The following is a 12866-nucleotide window of genomic DNA, read 5'->3' as shown; positions in this document are numbered from 1 at the left end:
CACATCGATTATCCCTTAAATTAATAATAACCGTCTGGTGTCAATATGTCGAGTGTGACTACTGCAAAGAAAGGTGATTTGACTTCTGAAGAGAGAGTGATGCTACAGGTGGCTGTTGCGGGTAAGCATACTGGACATTTTTAGTTTTCTTCTGTTTTTGTCGTTGTTGTTACTGTACATTTACATTCAATGTAAGTTATCTTAATGCTCTAAAATTTTGGAACAAACTTTCTATAAAACTGTATACTGTATATAAGTTTTTCATTTTATTTAATTGTTTGGGTGTTTATTCATTTATTTGTTCTTTGAACTGTATTTTACTGAATCCTAGCATAATTAGAAAAGCATAGATAATAAAACTGTCGAAAATACCTCACAAAGTAATTACAGTTGGGTATGCACTATGCAGACTGTCTAAGGGAATAAAATAGTGTATCATCAGTTGTCAACTTGTCCATGATACCTAATGTTTAGTTTTTAAACTCTAGACTGTGTTCTTTCAAAAGGTGATGTGCAAGAGGCCACCCAGATGCTCAGCAATCCAAATGTGCGTGTTAACTGTCTGGATGAGGTAAGAACGACAAATATGGGTAGTAATTTACTGGCCATTAAGCACCAGTTATAGCTCATTTGGGATTCACCAACAAAACATAAAATCAGACAAAGGGTTGTTTGCCAAACACAACCCATACTTAATGTTACTTATATTAATGTTTATGTTATTTTACTGTAGCCTTATTACTTAAACACAGTCCTTACACTGTAAATAGTGGTAGTTTGTGGCTGTTTTATGATGATCAGCCCTTATATAAATAAGTGCAGTGGCTGACCGGCTGGTGAGGTGATGGCATATGTTCCGCATTGTAATTCAGGCATATGGCAGAGACTCTTGAGTGGCGGATATGTTACTTAAAGGAGATAAGAAGGTACTTGAAGAGGTGTGATAATGGATGCATGCCACTAGATGTAACCTACAGACATCTTGAGGTCTTTTTGGGGCCAGAATGTTTCAAAACAACAGATTATAAGTGTGTCCCACCTGTCAAAATCAGATGTGTTGCTTGTTCACTGTGCCACCAACGCAGTCTTTCAACTTCATCCAAGGAGCAGCAAAGATTATGACTCACCCTGCTCATGTCACTCTCAACAAGTGCCAGTGTTTTGACAGAATCACCATACTGAAGACACATTTCCTGGATTTTCACAATTTGTGAAAGGGTTGAACAAGCCTAAACATCATTTGCTTTTGAGTCATGCAGGTGAAAAGTTTGGCAAGAACATTTATAAAGTCTTTTCCCTCATGTCGTTTCAGTATGGCATGACCCCTCTCATGCATGTGGCCTATAAGGGCAAAGCAGACATGTGCAGACTGCTGCTGCAGCATGGAGCTGATGTCAACTGTAATGAGCATGAGTATGGTTATACTGCCCTCATGTTTGCTGGCCTCTCAGGTAAACTTGCTCATCTACCTAGTAATGCTAACAAGTTTCATTTTATCTAACATTTATTTTACCAGCAAGGTAATTTAATGAATTTTAATGGAAGTCCTGGCATTATTTTGCACAGCTTTCATTAATAAACCACAGAATTAAGACATTAGAATAAGCTTTAGATCCTATTCCTAAGATAAGAAATGAGAGAGAGAGAGAGAGAGAGAGAGAGAGGTATTATAGTATATATAAAAATCACATAATCCTTCAGAAATCATTCTGATATGCTGATTTGGTGTTCAAAAACACTTATTATTATCAGTGTTGAGAACAGTAGTGCTGTTTAGCATTTTTGTGGAAATCGTGACACTTTTTTAAGGATCCTTCGGATAGAAAGCTCAAAAGAACATCATTTATTTGAAATGAAAATCTTTTGAAAATATATATGTCTTTATTGTCAATTTTAACGTATCCTTGGTGAATGAAATATAATTTTCTTTCAAAAAATCTGACTGACCCCAAACTTTTGAATGGTAGTCTATTCAGTGTAGAATTGACTGAATTTCCCCTGCTCATCTAAAATAATCTTACAGGTAATGCTGAAATTACAGAGATGATATTAGATGCTGGAGCAGAGAAAGATCTGGTCAACTCAGTTGGACGGACTGCTGCTCAGATGGCCGCCTTTGTGGGTGAGAGATTTATATTATACACATATGCATGCATACTTATTAATGAATAATCACTTGAAGACCTAAATGCTTTCTTTTCCACTCTGTGCAGGTCAGCACGACTGTGTGACAGTGATCCACAATTTCTTTTCTCGTGCGAGGTTGGAATACTACACCAGACCCCAGGGCTTAGAGAGAGAACCTAAACTACCCCCCAAACTAGCAGGTCCCCTACACAAAATCATCATGACTACTAACCTCAATCCTGTCAAGGTAGGAAGTGCCAAATGTGTTTATATAACTTGGATTTCAAGCATCAGTAAACTGCCACGTTCACACAAACTGAACAATGTTAGTGGAGCACAGCAATTTATGCTTTTATAACACTGAATACCATACAAGGTCACATGACTGAGGGAAGCATCAGTTTGCACTAACCAACACCCCTCCTGTTTTTATTCCATCTAAATATATCCTTGTGATATTACAGAGCAACAACAGGCCATTTCAACACAGGCCTGGAATTCTACATATCTGTTATCTCTGATAAACTATCTTCATTGCATTATATAAAAAATGGCACGACTGAAATGCAAAAATAATCACAGGTGAGTTTATAGTTTGTTATTTATTTATTTTTTGTGGGCTTTGTGGGCTAAACTGTTGATCATTGTCCATTCCTTGGCTCAAAATACATTATATGATTGCATCTTTCAAATTACATGAATTGTTTTCTCACTCACGACAAATCATCATCAAAACTCTATACTTAAAGGCCAATTTGCACGTTTAGCTACATGCTCTTTTCAAAATGGATAAAGTTCAAAACCCTACATTATTTTTTTCAAGTTCAAAAAAACTACATGAGCTTTACTGATGCTTGAAATCCAAGTTATATAAACAACATATTTTGCAAAAAAAAAAAAAAAAAAATTTAAATCCATATTGAAATATATACTAAATAAAAAAAATACTATCAAAACAGATGGATCTAAACAACAAGTGTAAACCTTGTAAGTTTCATTACCATACAAAAGGGGATAACTGCAATAATTTATGACTGAATTATACTACAGGGCTGTTGAATGCTTGATTCTGATTGGTTGAGAACGTTCTAAGGTGTGCAATTATTTTCAGGGAAACGCACATCTAAAGTAATTCTAGGCAGGTTTGACCGCATTACATTTCCATATCACTTCACGTAGTTGACTGTAATAATGGAAAATAGGATACAATTCATAACAAGAAAAAACATGCAGCCCATGCAGCTTGATTTACTATTTTCCATGTCTAACTTCACAATCAATAGATGCAGTTTAATTTTAATTAAAAAAAGTATATAGTCCTCCTATCTATAATAATCAACAGAAAATTAAACTGTATATATATATATATATATATATATATATATTGATAGTCCTGCTGCACAGGTTTTTGTAATTATTCCAGATAATAAAACAAATAAATAATTATTGATAGGCCTACTTTTTAAAAGTGTCAATAATAGAAAAAAAGAATGAACAAATTAATTAAAACGAATTGAATTAACAAATAAATAATAATATCGACGCACATATTCTTTTCTGTCTCATTATTGCAACATCTCTCTCTCTCTCTATCTCTCTCTCTCTCTCTCATAACTGCATTAATAACTGCATAAAGCCGGGGACACGCTTACTCCAAGGCCAGTTATGAATGTAATTTGATACTTATGACTGATCATGCCCAAACATATGTTCAGTGCGTTCAGTCTGTGTCCACAGGCGGTGTTTAAGACCTGCTACAGTCGATGAAAACTTTGAATGTTTCAGCGAGTCGTATTAACTAGTATTATACTATAATACAAAATATGCATTTAATATTATGTATATAGCCTAATATACATGATATATATTATGTGTATATATAGTATACAGTATATATATATATATATACACAGGTATATACTATATAAGTATATAATATATACTATATTACTAAATACTAAAATACTCGTAAAAACTGTAGAGAGTAGTTTAAAACACGGGGGTCTAGTATAGACTTGGGTGTATGCTTAAATCTCGGACGGCATCTGTATGTGCGCTATCTCAGCTGTCTCCCATCCAGTGATTTCCGATGAGTAAGGTGTCTCAGCGCCACTCTCAGCAGGATCAGTTAACAGAATCATGTAACGAGAGAACGTGTTTCCTCCATGAAACTTGCATTGTAAGTAAGGCTAGTGTCTGCTATATTCACTTCCCATATTTTGGGGCACATTTTTCCATCATGCTTTTTCAGATGGTGATGCTGGTGAAGGAGAACCCTTTGCTGCTGGACGTGGTTGCCCTGGAGAAGTGCTACCATGTGATGGATCTGCTCTGTGAGCAGTGCGTGCAACAGCAGGACAAGAATGAGGTTCTGGCCATGAAAATGCACTACATCAGCTGCATACTGCAGAAGTGTCTGGCCTTCCTGCAGGAATGTGACGACAAACTGGATGCCCTTTTGGAGAGGTGACATCATCATTATGGTCCTTGCATCTTAGATGGTCGTGCAAATGGAGTCACAAAATGATATACTTTTCTTCCGTCCAAGACTTCTGAAAGGAAGAGATGGCGATGGCTTCCCTCAGTACCAGGAGAAATTCATCTGGGATTGTATTCGGAAGTTTCCCTATTGTGAAGCAACCCTGCTGCAACAGCTGGTCCAAAGCATAGCACCTTTGGAAATTGTCAGTACACTTTTCTATCATAAAAAACAAGCATCTTTAATTAAACAAAGTTTAAATTTAACATGGAATCACTTATTTAATATATATATATAATATATATATATTTTATATATAATTTTTATTTAGAAAAATATTATTATTATATTGTTAATAGTATAATTTGATTCAATGTTATGTATACAGTAAAAATATAATAGCATTATATATAATATTTAGTGCTGTCAAATAGATTAATCGCATCTAACATAAAAGTTTGTGTTTACTGTTTATATAATATATACACAAACACACACACATACACACACACACACACACACACGTGTGTGTGTGTGTGTGTGTGTCAGATACAGTATATATATATATATATATATATATATATATATACATACACACACATTTAATAATACATACTTTTAATAATACATATTTAATAATACATTTTTAAAAATATATACACACAATATACTATATATATATATATATATATATACAGATATTATATAAACACAAACTTTTATGTTAAATGTGATTAATCACGATTCATTGATTTAACAGCACTAATATTAAATCATAATATTAAATAATGAATCACTGTGTGATTCACTATGTGAATCATTATGTTCTTAAAGTTCATATTACTTTATATACACTACCATACTAAAGTTTGGGTTTTTTTTTTTTATTAAACAAATTAATACTTTTATATGGCACCTTTGATTAAAAGTGACAGTAAAGACATTCTTAATGTTACCAAAGATTTAATGAATTTCATAAAAAATAGTAAGCAGTACAACTGTTTTCAACATTGATAATAATCAGAAATAGAAATCAGAAATTCTTGAGTAGCAAATCATCATGTGACACTGAAGAATATAGACCATAATGGCTGCTGAAAATTCAGCTTTACCATCACAGGAATACAATAAATTACATTTTAAAATAAACAGTATTCAAATAAAAAAAACGGTTATTTTAAATTGTAATAATATTTTACAATATTACTGTTTTTGCTGAGGTTTTTTTGTTGTTGTTTTTTTTTTTACAAACATTTGAACGGTAGTGTAGATGTACGTAGCTTGCTGGCTGATGCCAAATTATAAAATGTGTCCTCACTTTTGTTTCCAGGGGAACAACCCCACAGCCTTCTCGGTTCTGACCCAGGCGTTGACAGGCCAGATGGTGCTTATGAACACAGAGTACTGTGCTACATGTGGGGACAGGGGTGCCGACATGAAGTGCTCCTTCTGTAAAATGGTATGTTTCCTCTTTCCTTGAGTAATCATGAAATATCATTGTTCCATTAATATTGAAATTTGATCATTTTGCAGCCAAATAATAAAATCACAAACGTTAACAACAATTTATTGTACAGTTAACCTTACTTACATAATGACCATCCGCAAAGTATAGGCCTAGTAATGATTCTACGCTGCTATTTAGCATGTAGCCTATGAGAAGGCAAACATAACTGTTCACATTCGCATTTCTCATCTCTTTGCAGGTGGTCTACTGTGGGCAGACGTGTCAGAGGCTGCACTGGTTCACCCATAAGAGCCAGTGCAAAACCCCTGTGAAACAAAGAGATGCTCAATTCAACAGCCAATCACAACTGAGAGAACTCTCCAGCAATGGTATGTTTAGCGATGTTAGCATATTAGCACATCAGTGGTTAGAGTTGTGAGAATTGTGATCTTACTGAACGTTACCTGTGGATTTGGTCATCTTGACGTTAAGAACAGAATGTGTTTTTGCTATTAATAACACTATTAATGCTGTCTAGAGCAATTTGAGCTTCTTTTAACTTGGACGCCTCATTTTTAGAACGTCTTGTCATGCGTGACACATAAAAGACGCAAACAATTTTTAAAACTGTATATCTTTATCGTTAAAGTTATCATCCTTGGTGTGAACAAGCCAACAAGCCTCCATGATGAAACCAAGGGCGTTTTGTTCTTGTAAATGTTCTCATCATTTGATGTGACTTTATACGAGTTAGTTTTATAAGCGAACTACAAAGCTTATTTTATGTGTTTTTCTGTTTCATCCCAGCTGATAACAGTGATGCAGAGAAGGCCGCCAACTCGATGCTGGCTCTGTGTTTGGGGTTGTCCAAGTGTGCACTTCAGCACAGTCCTTCTGATGACCACCGTGAAGATGGTCCTTGTGCTGGACAGGACTAAAGAACACAAAGATGTTGGCTGTCGTTTTGTTGGGCCAGGTCAACTCCCTTAAGCATCGAGATCAGGCTCAGCGCGCTGTGCTGTGATTGGTGCTCTGCATACTATGACCATACTGTTTACTGAGGTATTGGATCGTATACTCATTGTGAGCTGTGTAAGTACAGTAATATACAGAATACAGCATTGTGTACAGCACATGAAAACTACTGACAAAAGGACATCCTCTTTGGACATCTGTTCCAAAAAGAGACAAAAAGAAAAGCTTTGAGGATTTTCTCTACCACATTAATGCTTTTGTCTAAAGGTACACTACGGCCCTCTCGTCGTTAAAAAACAAAACTGCATGCATTTTGTGAAAGAACATAGTTTTAGTTGCGCTTTGGCTTTTCTTGGCTGAGCGGATGAATATGACTCTTCACAAAAGATGATGCTTTATAATGAACTCTGTTAGAGAGCTACATAACAATTTATAAAATACCTTACTCACTTGTTGAGTAGTTGTGTAGTAACAACATTTCCAGCGAAAATCATACCGCCCTGTGTAAAATATAAAGACTTTTAATAGGCTTAATCATAGTGAATCAGGGTAAGACAAAAAACAGTTTTTGGAAGAAGGATTGATGTATTGACTCAGTATTTAAAATTTTGTTCATCTTGAATTAGTTACATAGTTTAACTAATTCAGACCCTTTTCATCCTTGTTTCTTAAAACAAAAAATGGTTTAGAAACAATTTCAGTCAGAAATCCCTTGAACATTACACAAACGGTTACAAAGAATCAACATTCTCGCATTATTTGCTTTAAAAGTATTCTACAACCATCTCTAAAGTAGTAGACTAAAAATCTAAAAGTATCAAAAAATTTTAAATGATTTTTTTCCTTGATAAAATAAAGAAATAAATCTTGTCTCTTAAAGGGATACTCCACTTTTTTTTGGAAATAGGCTCATTTTACAACTCCCCCAGAGTTAAACAGTTGAGTTTTACCGTTTTCGAATCCATTCAGCCGATTTTCTGATTTTTTTTTTTTTTGAAGAATATCAGTAACCAGACAGTTTCTGGTCTCATTGACTTCCATAGTATATATTTTTTTCCTACTATGGAAGTCAATGAGACCAGAAACTGTCTGGTTACTGATATTCTTCTAAATATCAGAAAATCGGCTGAATGGATTCGAAAACAGTAAAACTCAACTGTTTAACTCTGGGGAAGTTGTAAAATGAGCCTATTTCCAAAAAAAAAAAGTGGAGTATCCATTTAAAAGGATAGTTCACCCAAAAATGATGTCCTGTGCTCAGTTGATGGGCCTCAGTATGGAAAAAAAAAAAAAGAAAATCAATAGGGCCCATCAACTGCTTATTTACCCATATTATTTGTTTTTAGCGGAAGAAATAAATTCATACAGATTCATAGTTTCAACTTTCAGGATGAAAGAATTTTCATTTTTGGGTTGAACTATCCCTTTAATTCAGTAGTTTTGCCACTAGATGGCAGCGTCCATCCTCCGCAGAACAAATATGATTCAAATATAACATCGGTGTACTATTTACTTCTTAGAATGTGCAGTACAATATCATAAATGCTTTAATCTAGCAGATTTGCAGTGTTTATTACAAAAACAAACCTCTTTGTGGTCTCTTTGACCACAATAATGATCACCAAATGAAGTGGGCAACTGACAACATTTTAGTATTAGATAAGTATATTTTATTATTTTTTTTATGAATATGCATCATCATTTGTCTTCGTTAACCAGTATTTGCCAGAATATTCTCCAAAAATGTTTTGGGAAAACATTTGCCGTTTAAGGTGCAGTGTGGTAACTGTAGTAGGCTACAGTGAGTTTTGTGCGAGCAGGGATCTCCTCCGTGGACTTTCCCACACTTGGTGCTGTTGCACACATCCTAAGGCACTCGCTAAGAATTCTATAGACGGCTCTGTCTGTTCCCAAGCGCTTTGTTCCCAGTCTCCACATCCCCTCATCCCAAGGGACTATCTCACCCTGTGGGCCAAACGAGGGTCTATTTAGCACACGCTTGTCACGTCGCATGTCAATATACCCATAACTCAGTGCCGTAACCTCTCTGTTTCCCCTGAGATTCATCCTTCTCCTGTCTCCATCTAGAAGCATGTCACGGTCATTACAGGTGCATGAAAGGACTATCTCAAATATCCGGTTTTCAGATGCAGAAATTAGCGAATGCCGCATCGTATCGCATGACTTTGATATTCCTCTTTCAAGCCCTGAGGTTGCATATTCAATGATCCCCAATAAACCCCCCCTTACCAATATGACTAACAGTGCTTTTTAGGTAATAAGAGATCATTTTAACAGCAATGGCTTTAGAAATACATTTTTTTTCTTAAGAATTCAACACAATATTAAAGTGTTTTTCATCCTAATCAAAGAAGTGTACCTGTGGGCAAGCGCAATGAATTAATCGTAAATGTCTGAGGAGATGGTGAAACTAGACACTTTTGGGGGAGCCACACATTTTCGGTGGAAGAAAGTGAGCATTGGGCTTTTGTGTTTCCTCCATGTCATTTGTGTTATGCACATTCATTTGGTGAGCTCATCGGAGGCACCTGTTTGGATAATTTTGGGGTAAAATAATCCAGGGCTATCCTGTTTCATGGGTTTTGTCATGCATGCCCATACTTTACAGCACTCGCTGGAGCTGAATGCATCATGTTCACATGTGAATCTAAATGCTTGAAAACTCACACCTCTCCTTTAAAGAGAGCAACATCCTCATCACATGTTTGAGAGTGTTGCAGTATAGAGTTTACATTCAGTTTAAGCTTGCATTCATTTGCGTGAAAGGAAGGTATCACTTGAGGTTCACAATAGATGTTACCTATTTTCTAGAACCTAAAAGACTCAAATAATGTTTGCATTAGTAAAAAAAAAAAAGAAAAGAAATAATCGCATGCTGCATAATTAAACAATTCATTGTCAAAATTGGAGAATACAATAAATATGAAGCGAAATATGAAAATTGAATAAAACTTAATTCAAGAAAATCCTTCCATCCATTTTCCAAACCACTTGTCCTCTGTGGGGTCACGGAAATTCAAGAAAATGTTATCCAAAAATTGATCTTTGTTTTAAAAAATGTAATTCTACTTTTATGATTGGAGTGAAGTGTTCAAATGTCTGAATGTTCAAAACAAGCAAATGCTGTCTTAGTGTAATCTGCATTTTGTTGTTGTTGTACTTTTAGGCTAATATATATAATCTAATAAAACTAATATAACAGTTTGAAAGTAATATTTAAAAGTCAGTCGGACTGAATAGATCCTCAAAAATTACATAATAAAGGGGTTTTGGTTCGTTGGGTCAGCCATTTAAGTTGGTGGTTTTAGACCAAATGTAATGTATAAATGCATGATTGGTTTCATAACCATACAATTAAAGATGAATGAATAAACAGATAAGAAAATAAATAAATTTGTCTGGATACAATATTTATTTATTGGTAACACTTTACAACAAGGTTTCATTAGTTAATGGTAGCACTTTATTTTACAGTCCCATTCCCCATGTACATACTATGCACGTATTATAGTAATTACAATAACTGGGTAATAACCAACACTGAACCTATAACCTGTACTAAAGTACACTGTAACTAAGTGTGCACGTATTGTAAAATAATGTAGAACCATTAACATTAGTTAACTACTTTAGTTAGCATGAACTAAGACATAGCCTACTTCGCAATTTATTAATCTTATTAATGTAGTTATTTATTTAATTAATTTTTTTTAATTTAATAAATTATTTCGTATCATGTTTCTACGACGATTGGCTCACATCAAGATCATTTTTCACGTGCATATATATTGCAGAATGATGTTGCTGCAGGTGGGCGTGCCTCCAGCAGGGTGAGGACACGCCCATTTCCAGCACGCTTCAATATTCCACTCACTGCTGCTTTTCAAAATGGGCGGGTATATAAACATACACGAGTAAACAGGTATACTCATTCTCTGAATTTTCAAAGAGACACTGAACCGAACTGCTTTGCAATGCCCAGGAACACATGCGAATACCAGCTGCTGTTTCTGCTCTGTTTTCTAATGAAAAGCTGTCATGCTTTCAAAAATGATGCCACTGAAGAGTTGTATGGGCACATGGTCGCATCACCTCACGAGACTCCGAACAACGCCTCTTTAAATCGAGCACGCAACGGAGGAAGACGAACGGAGAGCCGAGACCAAAAAGGTGCGTGTTTTCTCTTGTGTTTATGGTATACTTTTGTAGGGTCTACACATTTTAAACTTGGATAGTTTAGTTTTAAGTCATTTTAATTTAAATTACATTATATTTACTTTAAAAACGAGGCTTGTTGATTCTTGTAAAACAAAAAAGTTGAAAATTGCTTATTTTGATGAGTTAATGTAAAAGCATAACTTGTTTATCATATACCTTTTTACAGTCAGTCTATCTATCTATCTATCTATCTATCTATCTATCTATCTATCTATCTATCTATCTATCTATCTATCTATCATCTATCTATCTATCTATCATCTATCTATCTATCTATCTATCTATCTATCTATCTATCTATCTATCTATCTATCTATCTATCTATCTGTCTAAGTTTTGCCTTAGATTTTTAAGTACAATCAACTTTGATGTTTAAGTAATTTCCTCTTAAACTCCATTAAACTTACTTTATTTATGTTATGTCAACTTTTCTAAGTTGACAATTGCTTGTTAAAGCAATGTAAAAACATACTGTATATTGTCAACTTATTGATCAGAAAAGTTTTTACTATCTATCTGTGTCTTTTTTAACCTTCAAACTTAAAGCTAATCAAAACTTTCAGTCAAGGATATTATATTACTGTAATAGTATCATGTAACATTTTATGATAATTCCTTATCCATCCACTGATTTCTAAAGCATGGAATTTCTTTTGCAGAACAGCACCAGGTCGGTTGCAGGGAGCTGAGGTCCACTAAATACATATCTGACGGCCAGTGCACAAGCCTGAATCCTGTGAAAGAGTTAGTGTGTGCCGGAGAATGTCTACCCACCCACTTGCTTCCCAACTGGATCGGTGGAGGTCACTACTGGAGCAGACGTGATGTCCAGGAGTGGCGCTGTGTCACGGACCGCACACGCACCCAGCGCATTAAACTCCAGTGCCAGGACGGCAGCACACGCACCTACAAGATCACCGCCGTCACATCCTGCACGTGCAAGAGATACACACGCCAACACAACGAGTCCTTTCATGCACCTCAGAGTCCCTCAAAGGATCCTCAGAACCCCAAGAAGAGAAAAAGTAAAAGTAAAAATTCAAAGCTCAATCCTAAAAATGAGTAGCGGCAGCAATCCTGTGCTCATTGAAGGAAAGGGACTATAAACTTGCAATGATGTACAGCTGTTATTCTTATTCTTTTTTGACCATGCATAAATGTATGCATATATGTGTGTGTGTATGCACTTTTTTGAATATGTTTTGTACAAATATCCTGATTACAAAAAGCTATGATGTGTACGACTACATTTGACTGACAAAAGTTGAAAACTGAACCAAATATTTGCATTTCATATATATTAGTTTTTGAATAGAATTACATCTATTTTTTATATAATAGTTTTTAAACAGGTAAATGCACATTTATCCAATAAATTAAGTAATTTACATATGCTGGTTTGTATTATTTTGAAATGGAGAGCACTGATTGTAGCTAAAGGCAGAAACTATATAACAAATGAGGAATTAGTTCAAGAAGCGAGTTCTTTCTCACTGTCTTCGTAACTCTACGCTGCATTTCTGTGAAGGGTTGCCCTTACCTGCAGGCACATCAGCTACTTTTTGGCGGCAACATGTTAAAGCTGCTTCATTGTATCCC

General features: G+C 35.1%; 2 protein-coding genes across 2 annotated transcripts; both read left to right on the top strand.

The window, feature by feature from the left end:
• The first annotated feature begins 20 nt into the window (after positions 1-20).
• LOC120485388 (ankyrin repeat and MYND domain-containing protein 2) lies at positions 21-7924 on the top strand. The gene is made up of 10 exons (XM_089122907.1): positions 21-121; positions 507-571; positions 1313-1451; positions 2024-2122; positions 2214-2374; positions 4379-4593; positions 4676-4811; positions 5937-6065; positions 6313-6442; positions 6861-7924. Exons 1-10 carry the CDS (start codon positions 46-48, stop codon positions 6989-6991), a joined length of 1281 nt encoding a protein of 426 aa, XP_088979033.1. The 5' UTR covers positions 21-45; the 3' UTR covers positions 6992-7924.
• Positions 7925-10801: 2877 nt separating this feature from the next.
• Positions 10802-12651, top strand: sostdc1b (sclerostin domain containing 1b). Its single transcript, XM_039681157.2, has 2 exons — positions 10802-11219; positions 11927-12651. The coding sequence occupies exons 1-2, from the start codon at positions 11024-11026 to the stop codon at positions 12331-12333; spliced, it is 603 nt and encodes a 200-aa protein (XP_039537091.1). The 5' UTR covers positions 10802-11023; the 3' UTR covers positions 12334-12651.
• Positions 12652-12866: the final 215 nt, after the last annotated feature.

Source organism: Pimephales promelas, chromosome 18, assembly GCF_988280905.1.
Source record: "Pimephales promelas chromosome 18, fPimPro1.hap1.1, whole genome shotgun sequence".
NCBI classification, from domain to species: Eukaryota; Metazoa; Chordata; class Actinopteri; order Cypriniformes; family Leuciscidae; genus Pimephales; species Pimephales promelas.
This window is presented reverse-complemented; position numbering and strand designations above follow the sequence as displayed.